This window comes from Trachemys scripta, chromosome 18 (genome assembly GCF_013100865.1).
Source record: "Trachemys scripta elegans isolate TJP31775 chromosome 18, CAS_Tse_1.0, whole genome shotgun sequence".
NCBI classification, from domain to species: Eukaryota; Metazoa; Chordata; order Testudines; family Emydidae; genus Trachemys; species Trachemys scripta.
The window spans coordinates 2,270,508-2,286,146 of NC_048315.1; the positions used below are offsets into that span (position 1 = coordinate 2,270,508).

At 67.3% G+C, this 15,639-nt stretch overlaps 1 protein-coding gene across 7 annotated transcripts; it reads right to left on the reverse strand.

Moving 5' to 3' along the window:
- Positions 1 to 400: 400 nt before the first annotated feature.
- Positions 401 to 14,554, reverse strand: CORO6 (coronin 6). Of its 7 annotated transcripts, none has more exons than XM_034752477.1 (12): positions 14,402 to 14,554; positions 10,858 to 11,057; positions 7,631 to 7,753; positions 6,292 to 6,421; positions 6,019 to 6,200; positions 5,104 to 5,223; positions 4,428 to 4,547; positions 3,162 to 3,266; positions 2,708 to 2,853; positions 2,335 to 2,392; positions 1,233 to 1,463; positions 401 to 585 (listed from the first exon to the last, which is right to left on the reverse strand). In XM_034752477.1, the coding sequence occupies exons 2-12, from the start codon at positions 11,053 to 11,055 to the stop codon at positions 463 to 465; spliced, it is 1,536 nt and encodes a 511-aa protein (XP_034608368.1). In that variant the 5' UTR covers positions 11,056 to 11,057; positions 14,402 to 14,554; the 3' UTR covers positions 401 to 462. The 7 variants fall into 7 exon arrangements, with proteins under 7 accessions (XP_034608368.1, XP_034608366.1, XP_034608370.1 ...); XM_034752475.1 differs by lacking the exon at positions 14,402 to 14,554 and adding an exon at positions 11,984 to 12,079; XM_034752479.1 differs by lacking the exons at positions 5,104 to 5,223; positions 14,402 to 14,554 and adding an exon at positions 11,984 to 12,078.
- Between the last annotated feature and the right edge of the window lie 1,085 nt (positions 14,555 to 15,639).

Below are 15,639 nucleotides of genomic sequence, written 5' to 3' on the forward strand. Positions count from 1 at the left end.
CTCAGAAGGCTGGGCTCTGCTGTGCTAGCCACAGACCCCCAGCTCTCTGACCCACGTATCCACCCACTGCCATCACCTGGACCTGGCTGGGGACGGGGCAGAGACAGCAGCAGCTCAAGGCGGGCAGCCAGGAACCTTCCAAACAAATACCTCCCCCTCCCCGCAGCATGGGGTCCCTCCCCTCTGCCCCCCATCCCCACCCCAGCCCCAGCCCAGCAGGAGGCTTCCCCACACTCAGCCCCAGGACGGGGATGGAGACGGGGGTCGGTGTCTCTCGCCAGCAAGGCCCCAGGGAGCAGCCCCTAGAGCCGAGCAATCCACCTCTGCAGACTGCCCATGGAGTCAGGGGCTGAGGCCTGCCCGCAGCTCCGGGGCCAGGGTCAAAAACACGGCTCCCAGCTCCTCCCCTGGGGGGTTGGATTTAATCCTTTCAATCCGCCGGGAGTGGTGGCGTGGGGGCCGCTAGGCCGCGCCGTTGGTGAATTTGCAGAGTTTGTTCTCCAGGTCAGAGATGCGCTTCTCCTGCGCTTGGACGGTCTGTCGCAGGGATCGGATCTCCTCCAGCAGATCCTCCAGGCTGGGCCGCTGCAAGGGGGCGAGCGGGGGCAAGGGTCAGAGGTGGGGCTGCCTGACGGGATTTGTGGGGGGACCCTGGTCCTTTTCTCCCACCCCCAGCCAGTTACCACGGTCTCATCCTAAGCTGAGCTGTGCAAGTGGGCAGCGCAGCCCCTTCCACAGGGCTCCGGAGCCGCCCGAGCCCCAAGAGGAGCTGCCAGACCCATGGCAGGGCCCCCTTGGCTCCCCACTCCGGCAGGGAGGGGCCCAGAGGGGCTGTCAGCAGGCTAAAGAAACCCCTGCCCTTCGCATCCCACGCAGCGCAGAAGAGACGCTCCTGGCCCTGCACCAGCTGGGGTGCAATTGCCCCGCTTGGGCCCTGGCGGGGCAGGAACCTGAGCTCCAGCCTTCAGCAGGGACTCCACCAGCCAGCAGCTATAGGGGACTCTTATCCACCTGTGGGGTTCAGATACTAGCAGGAAGCCAAGGCCCCAAGCTGTCCTACTGTGCCTGGCTCAGCAGCAGCAGAGCGCAAGGGCCCGGGGACAGGCCTGCCCTGCCCCGCCCACCCCTGCCAAGAGGGGTCAGAAAGAACCGTCCCCTGGGGAAGGCTGGGGGACCGGGTGAGCCTGGTGGCTGCTTGGCAAGCCCTAAGGCGGGGGCGCCCGGGCACTCACCGAGAAATTGGCATCACATGTGGAGTGGCTGCGGCGCGGCCCCACGGGAGGTTTGTTGTCCAGGATGTTCTTCCTGGTGACCTTGAGCTCGCGGTTCTTGACGGGCACATAGCCGTCCCGCAGCGAGACGAGGACGGGCTCCGCGTCCTGCCCCGCCAGCCACTCGGCCGCCTCCAGAGCCGGCTCGGGGCCGGGCGTGTCGGGGTACAGGTCGTCCTGGAACAGGTCTGACTGCGGGGAGCCGAGGGGCCCGGTGAGGGGCTGCGGCACGGAGCGCCCAGGCCTTGGGCTGCCTCCCCGTGCCCCGTCGACCCCGCCCCATAGCCTAGCGCTCTGCTTACCCCACCCCTCCCTGTGCCCCATAGCCTATGCCCCGTCTACCCTGCCCCTCCCGCGCCCCGTCGACCCCGCCCCATAGTTTAGTGTCCCATCTACCCTGCCCCTCCTGTGCCCCATCGACCCCGCCCCATAGCGTAGTGCCCCGTCTACCCTGCCCCTCCCTGTGCCCCATAGCCTAGCACCGCATCTACCCCACCTCTCCCGCGCCCCATCGACCCCGCCCCATAGCCTAGCGCTCTGCTTACCCCGCCCGTCCCTATGCCCCACAGCCTAGTGCCCCGTCTACCCTGCCCCTTCCCGTGCCCCATAGCCTAGCGCCCCATCGACCCCACCCCATAGCCTAGTGTCCCGTCTACGCTGCCCTTCCCCGGGTCCCATCGACCCTGCCCCACAACCTAGCACCACATCTACCCTGCCCCTCCCTGTGCCCAATCAACCCCGCCCCACAGCCTAGCGCCCCGTCTACCCTGCCTCTCCCGCGCCCCATTGACCCCGCCCCCAGCGTAGCGCCCCGTCGACCCCGCCCCTCCCTGTGCCCCATAGCCTAGCTCCCGGTCTACCTCGCCCCTCCCCATAGCCTAGCGCCACGTCTACCCTGCCCCTCCCTGCGCTCCATCTACCCCCCCCCACAGCCTAGGCCCCTCTACCTTCCCCCTCCCCCAGTCCAGGGCTCCAGGAGCCCCATGTCCCGGGAGCCCCGGCCACCAGGGCGCAGCCCCCAGGGAAGCAGGGGCTGGGGCCAGGGGGTTCTCCCAGGACTCACTTTCCGCGGCACTGTCATGACGATGGGCTCACACTTCCGCTCATGCAGCTTGAAGAACCTGGATAAATGGGGCATGTGGTTACGGGCCTGGCCTGGAGCACCCCCGACCTTCCCATGGCCCAGCCCCCAGTCCCTCAAGTCTGTGCCATGCCCAGTCCCCACCCTGCCAGCAGGGCCCCTCGGGGTTATGGGCAGGGCATGGAGACACCCCCAGGGCTTAGAACTGACAGGGGCTGAGGGCCTCCAGGAGCTACCATGGGCCCGGGGGAGGGATTCGAGGACTTGTGGGGCAGTAGCTCCAGGGGTGTCTGGGCCCCTGGCAGCCCCACATACCAGGGGGGTTAGCGTGAGCCGTGCCCGCCCCGCCCCTCACCTGGCAATCTCACACTTGCTGACGTCCAGACCCCGCTTTGGCATGAAGCCCATGCCGCGCTGCGGCTCCTTGCTGCTATAGGTGCTCAGGTAGTGCACGTAGGGCGCCTCGGCCGTGATCTCGAAGTAGCGGATGCTGCTGTCGCCCTGTGGGTGGGCACAGGCAGGGGCATCAGCATCCCGCAGGGCACCGCTACTCCCCACCGCCCATGGGGAGGAAAAGGGACCCGATGGCGCCAGGGAGGGGTAATGCCCTGCATGCTGGCAGGGTACCGGGTGCGGGATCTGCCCAGGGTACCCGCCTCCAACCCCCCGGCCACTCCGGGCACCGGGAGCCCGCCTCCAACCCCCCGGCCACTCTGGGCACCGGGAGCCCGCCTCCAACCCCCCGGCCACTCTGGGCACCGGGCTGTCAGGGCCCAGGGTGCCCTCTGGGCCGGCTGGTGCAACGTTACCTTGCCGCACAGGTAGACGATGCTGGAGTCAGGGTCGTAGAAGGGGAGCAGCACCCCATTGCTGGTGTCCATCTCCTGCAGTGCAATTGGCTCCTCAAAGTTCTCCTGCGGGGGAGGAGGGAGCGCAGGTGAGGGGCGGCAGGGCGGCCCGAGCTGGTTAGACACACACACACACACACACACACACGTTAGTGACCCAGGCCCAGCCCCTTCGGACCGCTGGCACCAAGCAAGGGACAGCTCTGGCTCTTGGCGGCTGGCCCGGTTCTCCCTTCATCTGCCCCCAGCCATGTACGAGGGCGGCCAGTGGGGCCAACCCGCTCTGCCCTCCCTGGCCTGCCTCTGGTATTCACCCTCCTGCCCCTCGGCCAGGCTCAGCCCTGCCCCACAGAGCTATGTCCTGGTGCCCCCCACACAGCAGCAGGGGCTGCCCGGGCTGACTGTGAGCATGCCCAGTGGCTCACAGGACAGGCCCTGCCCTCCCTCCCCACCCCAGAGCATCTGTGCCCCCTGACTCCCGGCCTGACCAAGCCGCCTCTGCTCACCCACCCCACCCCCAGGCAGGGTGAGCTCCTCCGTCCCTGGAACCTCGAGCCACCCCAGCGCGCCCGGACCGGTGTGGCCCCACACTCCCAGCATGCATTGCAGTTCTAGCCCCCTCCACTGTCTCCCCCACCCCATCCCATGCAAATTCACATCACTCCAAGCCCTGGGAACTTGGCATCATCCTGATGGGACAGCTCTGCCCCCGCCACGCCCGTGACTTGGGGCAAAGTGCCCTGCTCCGAAGGGACACAGTCCGATGGGCATCCTCAGGCCCCCTGGCACTCAGAGCAGCCCCCTTGCTGCTTCCCAAGGCCCTCGGGTTTGCGTCCCCCACCCCACAGCTCTGACCCCTGGCCCTTCGAAGGAGCTGGGCTGGCTCGAGAACCGCCAGCTGCTGAAACCAATCTGCCGGGAGGGCTCAGTGTGGGGTTGGGACTGGGGGAGCCAGCCCCTCCCCCAGGAACCCCGCTGTGCTGCCCGGCATGTGCTGACGGGAGGATGCAGGGACCTTACCCATGGCAGGCTGTGAGCTGTGCCCACGCTGCGTCCCAGGTGTGGCACTCACAGGGTTAATGACTAGCCCCCTCCTGCCCTGCCCGCAGAGGCCAGCTGCTCATGGGGTGCAGGCCCTGCCCACAGGGCAGCAGGGCAGGACAGGGCATGTGCGTGTGGAGTGATGATGCCCAACTCCCGGACGAGCACCCCATGCAGTGGTGTTACCGGGTCCCACAAGCCCAGCTCCCGCTGGCTCATGCGGGTAAAGCCCGTGGTAAAGATGTGTCCTTCCCGCGTGAAGACGGCCCGCATGGGCCTCATTCCTTCGTGGGGGGCAAACCTCTCCTGGGGAAGACAGGCAGCGTGTTACCGGAGGCAGGCGGAGCTCTGCAGCCCTGCCCCTACCCCTGCTGCCAAGGGCCCGGAGCACGGGGGCGTGGCGCATGGGGAGCCCACGCCCAGCGAGACCAGAGGCAGGCTGCGGTGCAGAGTTCGGTGTCCTTACCCCAGCCACTAGGGTGCGCTGTAGCAGAGCTGGGAAAGGAGTCGGCCCAGGCCACAGAAATAGAACCCAGGAGTCCGGAGTCCTCTGACCACCCCGTCTCATTCTAGCCCTCCCCAGCAGCGCAGCGTCTGGGGCTGTCCCTGCAGAAATGGGGCGAAGGCCCGGAGTGGGCTGCAGTTTCTAACGGGCTGGGGAGCCCCCCAGGGGAGCTTGGGGCATTTTCTGTTCACACCAGCCAAGGCCTCTCTGTCACGCTGAGCAACGGGTCCCAGGCTCCACGCCGACTGTCCCCCCCACGCAGACGCGCTGGCAGAGCACCGGCTCGCCGCCCCGCCGGGTGTGCTAGACAAGAGCCGCTGGCAAGGCCTGGGGCGCTGAGCAATCGCCTTCTCCTACCAGGTCCCAGAGCGCCAGCTGCCGCTCACTCATCTTGCTGAAGCCCGTGGTGAAGATCTTGCCATCAGCCATGAAGATGGCTCTGATGGGGCGGGCACCTTCATGCGGCTTGACTTTCTCCTGTCGCCGGCGGTTAGAGGGTTAAAACCAAAACACAGACACACACCAAGCTGTTAGTCTGAGGTGAGCCTCCACACACAGGCAGCATGGCACGGCCCTCCCCCCACCCCTGCAGCCCCAAAGGAGCAGACACTCAGCAAACCCCAGCCGTGAGTTGGGCAGTGCAGGGCTGGATGGGCTCTAATCCCCACAGAGGGCACAGACCAGGAAGTGGCAGGGTGAGTTTCGCCACCCTGGTCCTGCCCTCTACGACAAGAAGGGTCTCCGTGCTCTGCCTCTGGGCATCCATCCTGCCCCCAACCAGTCATCGGCCAGGAGCTGGTCCCCTGCTCTTGAGCCCCAAGAGCAGCCAGTCCAAGATGCCCTAGGCCATGGGGCTGGGGGCCGGTGCTCCGGCTGTGCAGGGCCCGGGTGCGATCATGCAGAGCTAGTGACATGCACGGTTACTGGCAGGAACAGCTGGGCGTTAGCTCTCAGCGCCGAGGGAGGGAGAGAGCTGTGGGACATGGGGTAACCGCACTGCACAGCCATGCTCCCCTGGGGTGCTCAGAGACTAGCCCGGCACCTTGGTTTGGAGACACCATGACAGCAGCCCGGCTCCAGCTCCCAAAGGAGGGCCCGAGTTTCCAACAGAAGGGAAAACGGGGCTCCATCTCCCAGGGTGGGCAAGGAGGGGAGAGGCACAGGTTGCTTACAGCAGGGGGCAGTGCATGCGCTCCATGGGCACGGGATTTCTCCCAGCAGCAGTGTGCAAGGGCTGGGGCCGGCCCGATGCTGGAGGCGCTACGGACTCACCGCCACCACCTGCTGCTTGCGGGGGTCGATGACGCGCACGTGCTTGTCCTTGCAGGTGGTGACGAGCAGGCTGCCCGTGCGGTTCCAGCACACGTTGTAGATGAGGTCGCTGTGCATGTCGTCCAGGGTCAGCAGCATCTCGCCCGTGCCCACGTTCCACAGGATCAGCAGGTTGTCTCCGCCTGGGGACGGGCGGGACGGGCGTCACTCGGGGGCTGCGCCCAGCCCGAGGGCGCAGCCCGGGGACCCTGGCGCCCGGCCTGGGGGCCTTACCTGCGCTGAGCAGCACATTCCGAGCCGTGGGGTGCCATGTGATGATGCCCACTCTCTTGGAGTGCCCCTCCAGGGTGACGATGGGCTCTGTGATGTTCCGCGTGGGCACGTAGTCGGGGATCTGCCAGACCTGGGGAGCAGGGAGAGCGAGCGAGCGGCGGTGAGGCTGTCTTCTCCAGGGGGTCAGAGCCAGATGCTAGTGCGGGGGGGGGGGGGGGGGGGGGGACACCTCCAGGGGCCTGTGGGGGCTGACGGCTCTGGGACATTTATGGGCTCAGGAGCTGTAAGCGGCTAAGAGCCCCAGAGCCAATTTACTTCTCCCTTAATCCTCTGGCACGTCACCCTGTCCCGGGCAGCTGTGGAGAGAGGGACCCATGCCTGAGCCCCAGGCAGAGAGGGCACTCAGTGTCCCCAAAGACATGGCCTGGGCCCCCCACTACCTGCCCCCCCTCGGCAGGGAGTGCCCCAAGAGCCCAGCGGGCAGCGCTCGCTGTGAAAGGGAATGGGAGCACATGGGGAAGGAACCCAGGGACCGGCCTTGCTATGCACTCCCTTCGCTAGCATTGCCCTGGGGTGTTGGGGTGAGGAGGGCTGGACCCCAGCCTGGCCTGTCTGAGGAGCTGACGCTGTCTGCCCAGCCCCTGGGTCTCCTATTTCCGGCTGCCCCCCACCCCCCCAGGAGCAGCCGGCTGCACTGGGAGCGCTTCTGCCGCTCCTGTGGCCGCCTGCTAGCGACAAGGGGGAGCCACAGGCCCCCCCTCCGGATCTTCCCCCTGCCCCAGCACTACCTCCCATGCGGCTATTCTTAGGTGCTGAGTCAGGCAGTGAGCGCTGCGTCACCCACACCGGCAGGCACCAGCACCGGCACGTGCCACCCGGCTAAAAATAGCCCCCACACTTCCAGTGATTGCAAAAGGAACAGCACTGAGCCAGAGCACTGCCCCCCAGCCACTTGGCCCCCACTTGGCCCCCCTTGCTGCAGCCCCCCCCCAGCCACCTGGCCCCCACTGCAGCCCCCCAACCCCCCTTGCTGCAGCCCCCCCAGCCACCTGGCCCCCACTGCAGCCCCCCAACCCCCCTTGCTGCAGCCCCCCAGCCACCTGGCCCCCACTGCAGCAGCCTCACATGCATATTCCTGCAGCACCTCTCCAATGCATTCACCCCCCGCAACACCCTCAGCCCCCAAAACTGACCTTGTCACCCCCAAAGCATGCCCACCCCTTCCCCCCCACAGCACCCTCCCCTCCAGTACTGTCCCCCCAGCCCATGCTCCCCATGCCCCCCGAACCCCCCGCCCCATGAGAGGCCCTGAGCTCAGCCCCAGGCCCGGCCCCCATACCATGACCGTGGTGTCCTCGGAGGCGCTGGCAATGACGTTGTCGTTGTGAGGGCACCAGTCGATGTCCAGCACGGGCGCCGTGTGCCCGGTCACCAGGGGATGGTTCTTATCCACACGCCCTGTCTGGAACACACAGGCAGGGTAGTGAGCAGGGGCCAGCTGACAGCGTCCTGTGCCTCTCACCCCTGCCCCACAGCCAGTGCCCCATCGTGCTCTGCCCTGCCCGCAAGGGGCACCGAGCTGCCCGGCCCCGCAACTGCTGGTACTGGGGCCACGTCCATGGGCAGCCAGCGCTGGGCAGAGGGAGCTGGGCGGAGCACAGCCTCCTCCCCTAGCCAGGCTACCAGCTGCAGTACGTTGGCCCCTCTCACCGTGCCCTGGGCCCAGCTCCGGGACTCGTCGAGGGGAGGGGGACTCCAGTGACTGAGCTGGGGGGTGTCAGCACGGATCCCAGTGGGACAGGTGCCCATGTCCCCACACGACTAGCGTCCTCAGCACTAATCGCACCCTCGGCAGAAGGGCTAGGGCCTGGCTGGGCCCCGCAGCTTGAGTCGCCCTCCCTCAGCATCTCCTATACACTCACTGACCCCCAACACCCTCGTCCCCTGGCAGACAGGGGGCACCCGGCTCCCACAGGGCAGGCCCAGGTTTGTCACTCAGAGCCTGGCCACAGCTCCTTCTCAGCCCGTAGACCTCAGAGTGCTGCTCGAAGCAGTATCACCCGCACTGCACAGATGGGAAACCGAGGCACAAGGTAGGGGACGAGCCTTCCCCAAGGCCCTGCAGTGAGTCAGTAGCAGAGCGGGGAATGGAACCCAGGAATGGGAACTGACAGTCCCCAGCAGGCCACGCCTCCTCCCAAGCGGGCGGGGGCTTGGACTCAGGACTCCTGGGTTCTAAGCCCAGCTCTGGCACTGACTCGCCATGTGACTGTGGGACAGTCCTGTCCCCTCGCTAGGCCTTAGGAAGGAGCCCCCCACAAGCAGCCTCTGATCTGCCTGCCCCTTCCTGTGCCCCTCCCCAGGCCAGCGAACTGCACACACCAGGGCAGCGCTGTCCAGCTGGAAACTCGAGCTGTGGAAACAGTGACCCCGTGGTTTCCTGCTGTCCCCTCGATTGTTCCCAGTATGAGTCACATGTTATTGTGAGCACAGCCTCCCCGCGCCGGACAACTGCTCCAATCCATCTCTGCCCGGAGTCCGCCTGGCCACGGGCAGCCCAGTGTGGGTGGGGGGCAGCCAGGTCAAGGTCACAACCCGTAGGTGCTGGTAAATGGACTCCCCAAGGCCCAGAAAGGCTGGTGAGCACGGGAGGGGGAGGAGGGGAGTGGGCCCGGAGGCAGGAGATGGGCAGGTGGACGGGGTAGTGCTGGGGACCAGACAGGACGGAGTGAATACGGCAGAGAGGATAATAGCTGGAGCTGAGAAAGGCTTGTAGCCCGGGGAGGTGGGGGGCAGCAGGAGCAGGACAATGATCTTACCAGAGTAAAACATCCCAGAACTTCTGGGACAGACCCCCGCGCTCAGGGCCAGGGCAGGATCAGGCCCCGTTCTATAGCCCCACTGCTTAGCCCGATGCCCACTCCCAGCAGTAGCCCATCCACCTACCCCACCGACAGGCCCTGCTGCAGTCTGGCTGCCTCCGGCATTGCTCGAGGGCTAGCAAGAGCCGGGGGGAGGGGGTGACCCAAAATCCTGCCCCACCCTCTCTGCTCCTCCTCCTATCTCCCAGCCAGGCTTCCGGCCTGCTCCCCCGGGCCCCCCAGGAGGAAGGCAGCACAGGATGCACCTCCCCAGTCCTCTTGACTCACCGGCAGCTCCTGTCTGCTCGCTCATGGTGCCTGGATGGGGGCTGGCTACAAGAGCCATGGAGCTGCCCGACCCTGGGCCCGGAGGCACCCCCCACCCCCCAGGGCAGGTCACACACACCTCTTTCTGCAGCTGCAAAACAAGCCAATCCCCAGAGACAATTCATTCCCTGAGCAGCCCCTGGTGCTGGGTGCCAGCTGCCCAACACTCCTGCCGCTACCTGCCCCAGCGCCGGTCACACCCCCGGGGCAGCATGCCCTGCCAGGGCCAGTCACTCTCCAATGGCCGAGGCTGTAGCCAGAGGTGCGGGGCCCGAGCCCACCAGCGGACACGAGGGGGTTCAGAGTGGCTGGCTGGGAAAGGGCACCGTGCTCTGGGAGGGAGCCTGCAGGCGCCCCACAGCATGGCAGCTGCTGCCCGCTGGCTCCTCGAGAGCTGCCCCATGCGCTGTGGGGAGGCGGGCGGTTCCCTTGTTAATAAACCCCACTCGGCCAGCGTGGCCAGGCTGACCCAGCACCAGAGGAGCCGGGAGCCCAGCTGCTAACTCCCCTTCGCCTGCGAGCTTGTGCCAGAGGGGCGAGGGTAGAACCCACCCACGCCCTGCGTAGGGAAAACCCCACAGCCGGGCTCTGCCGCGGGCCCCTAACCAGCCCCAAGCACAGCACATCAACCTGGCCCAGTCCTGGGGCTGGCAGCTCTTGGCAGCGTGGGGCTGCTGTGAGGAGCCGGGAGCTGGGCTTTGTTCTCCTGGCCATGGCCCCACAGCCCCAGGGGCCGGGCGTCACAAAGTGCTGCCTGTGCCCGGCCGGCTGCCCCCATGCCTGCGCTCAGGAGAGGCCGGGGCAGGGATGGCCCGTCCGGCAGGAGCCCGAGAACCGGGCAGCCCGCGCTGGGAATTCAGACCAACCCAGCCCCGTTACCATGGCAACACGCTAGGACTCTCCCAGCTCCAGGCCCGAGACTGCAACAAAGGCCTGGCAAGGCCGGGCAGCTGCTCCCGCGTGCCAGACTGGGGGGAGGGGCTGGCAGATGCCCCCCACAACCCGGCACCATCCCCAGCCAGGCCAGCTGGGCTCACACGCGGCCGAGTCCGGCTGCCAACGCAGAGGGGGCCATGGCCCAGTGCTGCTTCGGGGAACTCACCGCTCCCTTCTCCTTGCCCTGTTGCTCCTGCTTGGCTCTGCCAGCCAGGGGCCACCATGCCGGCTGGGGCTTCACACAGAAACACGCCCCGCCCCACGGCCTGCCCCGCATGGGCCCTGGCGACTGCCGTCCCCTTCCCCCAGCAGCCCGGAGCACTATACAGCACCCGGCCATCTCCACCAGCGCCCGACTGCGGGGAGCCCAGCGAGCCAGAGGGTTAACCCGCCCCCAGGCTCCCTCCTCCTCCTGGCCTGCCCACACCAGCCACTCACTCACCTTGGCCAAGGGCAGCACCATGAAGGCCCCTCCGCCGCCGGACTCCACGATGATGGCCACGAACTTGGGGTTGACGGCGCAGAAGGAGCTGTCCCACGTCACCTTGGACACCCGGATGTCCTCGTACATCTGGTCGGCCTTCACCGGCTGCCCGAAGACGTGCCGGAACTTACTCTGGCGCACCACCCTGCGGCTCATGGCTGGCGGGAGATGGGGGGGTCAGCGAGGGAGCAGGCCCCCAGTACCGTCAGCCCAGTCCCCGCCCTGCCTGGCCTCCCCAGCCATCCACCTGCCTCTAGTCACCAGGACACAGCAGGCCCCTGTGGGCGCCCACCCGGCAGAGCTGTGGGGGAGCCCAGGGCCGGACTAGCTGGGGAGCTGGTTTGGGGTCCATGAAGGAGCTCTCTCTGAACGTGGATTCCAGCCTCTCTCCTCCCCAGGCAGCTCAGAGGATCTGGCTGGAGACAGCAAGTGAGCGGGGTGAAGGGGCTGCTTGGCGTCTGTGCCCCATGGCGGGGGACACCCCGCAGAGCAGGTGCTGGGAGGCAGCCTGCAGCAGGGCAGGACTGGGGAGTTCCCAAAGTGCCAGCCCCCCATCCCAGCTGCAGCAGGAGCTCTGCGAGCAAGCGCCCCCCCACAGAGGCAACACCTGGAGCTGAGAGAGACGCTGGGGAGCCAGGCAGAAGGGAGCAGGGCGGGAGCATCCCTCCTGGGGCTAGTGGAGCTCTGCTTCCCCCGACCCTGCCTCTCTCCTGGGACAGAGCGGAGCCCAGCCCAGAGAGCAGGTGCAGCCCCATGGGACGATGGGACTCTGGATCCCTACTGCCCTGGGTCAGCCCATCGCCCCCATGGTCCCGCGGCCACTGCCCTGGCCAAACCCCAGCCCTGATCAAGCAATGCCATTCAGACTCCCTACCACCAGGCCCCCGCAGCCTGTTGGATCAGAGATTTTGCCTCACTTCCTGCCCCAAACTGGTGGCAGCATTGCTGTGCAGGCATTAAACAGCCACCACATTAGCCTTCAGAGGTGGCTACATGTGCGCGGTGGGTAGATGGTTTCCCACCCAAAGAGTTCTGGGTCCAGAGAGCCCAGGGTCATGGGGGAAGGAAAGGGGGGCCCCCTTGCCTGGGTGGGCGCAGCTGCGGAGCATCACTGCCATCCTGGCAACTGTGACCGTGACAATGCTGCCCCCCCAGCCATTCCCCGGGGGGGGGGGCCCCAATGCTGCCCCCGATGGGAAGCATCAGCAGCACCGTGATGTTGGAAGGCCCCTGTGGCTCTGGGCTGCAGCACGTCTCCTCAGCAAGTGTATGGTCCTGCACCCTGCGCTGGCCTCATTGGCACTGATTCTGTGGGTGCGGGAACACCCAAGGAAACAAAATAGTGGGTGCTCAGCACCCACCAGCTGGACTTGGGGGAGGGCAGAGAGCAGTGAGCAGGCGGGGGCCTTGGGGAGGGGAAGGAGTGAGGGTGGGGCTGAGGGAAAGGGGACCGACGGGGGAGGGAAAAAGTGGAGCGAGGGTGGGGCCCTGGGGGAAGGGGTGGAGTGGGGGCAGGGCCTCAGGACGCAGCACCCATGGGGGAAAGTAGAAGTCGGTGCCTATGGCTGGCCTCCCGTAGAACAGAGTCAAGGGCAGAGTCTCGGGCCTGGTCTTCGAGGCGCTCAGCGGCCTGGGCTCAGGGTATCTAGAGGGGTCTATGGCTCCGGGCTGGGGACCGAGCTCCATAACTCCACCCCTCAGGCCCGTGGAACTTTCTATCACCGGAGCAGAGCCCAGCTGGGCAGCAAACAGAGCATCCCACGGGGCCGGTCCCGGACCCCCAGGAACTCAGGGCCACCCCAAACCTCCCCAGGGGTCCTGCTCCCATTGGCCTTCTCTGACCCAAATCCGGAGCAGCGTGGCTGTATGGGGAGGGGAGGAACAAGCTGCTCCCTTGCTCACGCAGCTCTCCCCGAAGGAAGCACGTGCTGTCGCTGGACGGCGCTCTGACACTGCGGTGATGAGGGTGAGCCGTGCAGAGAGCAGGGCAGGGGGCAGCTGAGACATGCAGTAGCCTACAGGGGCCATTGGCCCCCATGGTGGGGGGCTGAGAGGGCTGGGAAGGTGGCCACTCGCCTGTAAGCTGTCTGGGCTGTGTTAGTACAGCACCTGGCACAGGCGGGCTCCGGGTGCAACCGCCACGTAACCAAACACAACAGGGACTGCCGGGGCGGAAGAGGGTACAAAGTGGGGGGAGGGCAGCCTAAGGGGAGGTCTCTCTGCATGAGTCTGAGAGCACGGAGCCTGTCTTGGCGTGCCAGCGTACTCACCCACCTGGCCCTCCTCATGGCCTGCCATGGCTTTGCCACATCCCATCCCCGAGGGAAGGAGGGAACCTGGAAGCCATCTGCTGCCAGGCTCTATGGGCACCTGCCCCTCTGAACGCTGCAACCCCTGGGGGGCTGGCGTTCTCCCCCAAGGCTAATCCGTGCAACAGGCCAACCCCTGGGCTAGGGGCAGCCATAAAATCGGACATTGCTCTCAGCCCCTGCCCTGTCACGCCGCGTTGGGGCTCTCTGCCTGCCCCCTTCCCATCTCCTCCACTCCGCGCCCAGAGGAATAAACCTCTCAGAGACGCTGAGCCACGTTAGAGCAGATAACGAACACAGCCTTCCACAAGCGCCCAGCAGCCTAGGAGCTCCTAGTGCCAGCCCGCTGCCCCACGTCACCCCGCTTCACAGGTGGGGAAACTGAGGCAAGGGGAGGGACGCGACTTGCCCAAGGTCACCCAGCAGGCCAGTGGCAGGGCCAGGAATTGAAACCTTTGGCTTGCTGCGGTTCATTGGTTCTCCTGTCAGCAGTGTGGCCAGAGGCCTGGGGGAATCTAGCCCATCTTCCCCCCAGGCTCGGCCTCCCCCTCGGCCCCGGGGGGCACCTCACCCGACCAAGGCTGGGGGGCAGAGCTGAGCAGCATCCCCCAGCGGGCGCCACTCGGGGGGGCTCTGCTCTGCCCCCCAGAGCAGCGGCGGGATTCTGGGGTCACCCCAGGCACCCAGCCCCCCTTCCTCCTCCCCGCTGAGCACAGCCCTGGGGGCCGCACCTGCCCGCACGGACCCCGCTGGGGGGCCAGGCCCAGACCCCCGGCATCCCCAGCACACCCCGCTGGGGGGCCCGGGCAGGATGGGGGGGGCACGTCGGTTATTCTGTGCCACGCTCCCAATGCAAAGCCCCGCCTGCCCCCGGGAGAGGGGCCCGGGGCTGGCCCCACACCCCGCCCCAGCAGCGCCCCAGGGAGCCGCGGCCCCCGCCCGTGACACCGCGGACGCTGCAGCAGCTAAAGAAGGAGACGCGGCGGCGGCGGCGGCAGGACGAGCCGGGGTCACTTTCCTAATATAGGCACATCTCTGCCAGCCGGGCCGGGCCGGGCCGGGCCGGGGGGACCCCGCGAGCCGGGATCCCCCCGCCCAGCCAGCACCGGGCTGCCCGGGACACGGGCTGGCAGCACCCCCCGCTCCCCAGCATCCCGGCCCCGTGCGGCGCCGGCCGGGCCGGGGCCCCTCACCTGCTCCGGGGCGAGCTCGGCTGCTTTGCCCGGCCCGCCGGGGCGGCTCGTCTCGGGCTCGCGGGCTGCGGGGCGGAAATGGACGAAACGCTTCGTGCGGCTCCAGCCGGCCCAGCCCGCGGCAGCTGCTGCCAGCCACGTGCGGCCGGGCCGGGGAGCGACAGCTGCGGGGGGGGGGGGCAGGGCCCCTGGCCGGGGGAGGGGCCGGCGGGCACCAGCTGCTGCCCCGCCCCTGGGGAAGGGCTGCCCCCCAAATCCCAGGGAAAGGGCTGCCCCCTCCTGCCCCCTCTTGCCCCCCCGCCCCAGGGAAAGGGCTGGCCCCCCAGTGACCTAGGCAGCGCCACAGGGGGCCTCTCCCCTTCTGGCAGGCAGGCCTGGCAGCGCCCAGCAGCTATGGGGGGGGGGGGGAGAAGACAGGCGCCTGTTGGAGTAGGGGCTCAGGAAGACAGAGGGGTGGGTATTTCTGCCTGGCTGGCCCCGCTCGGAGGGTTGGGGTGTCACCAAAACAATCCATTGGAGAAACCTAAGAGCAAACTGCTGGTCTCCCCGCTAGTCTGAGTGGGGCCAGCGCAATCATTGTACAGCCAGCTGATGGGCCGCCATGGTGGCTTGTGGGCTGCCGCACCCGCATTGACTAGCGGGACCCCCCGACCGCTGGAGCTCACCGCAGAGTGCGAGGCTGGATGGACAGACAGGTCACAGCAAGCTCTCAGCTAGGTGCCACAACAGGCAGCCACGAGGGGCCACGCACGTCGGACAGTAACGAATTCACCCTCCCACCCCCACAGAGGCCACTGTTGCCCCCATCACGCATAGGGAAACTGAGGCACGGGGAGTGTGACAGGGTCACGTGGGAGCCAGTGGCTGGCAGGGATAAAGCCCCACAGCCCCATCTCCCCCTCTCTGCTCCAACCGCCGGGCACCGCTGCATCAGGGCACATGCGGTGCGGGGGTCCCGTAGCCTGGCACGTCCCCTGCTGGCTCCAGCAGGCTGAGCACCCAGAGGTGAAGGGGCAGCATCTTGACCCTACGGGGGGGTGTCCCAACCCCCAGCGGGAGGGGAGGGATTGCTCTGGGAGTGGGGGGGGATATGGGGAGCAGCCACCCCCCCTTCACACAGCAGTGTTGGGGTGACCGCAGCAGCTGCAAAGCAGGAATTTTGCTGGTTGCTGCAGCTCCTCGCAGGGAGGGGTGAGGGACAGCCTGGCACTGGCTGTCAGCACCTGTGATGGGCCAAC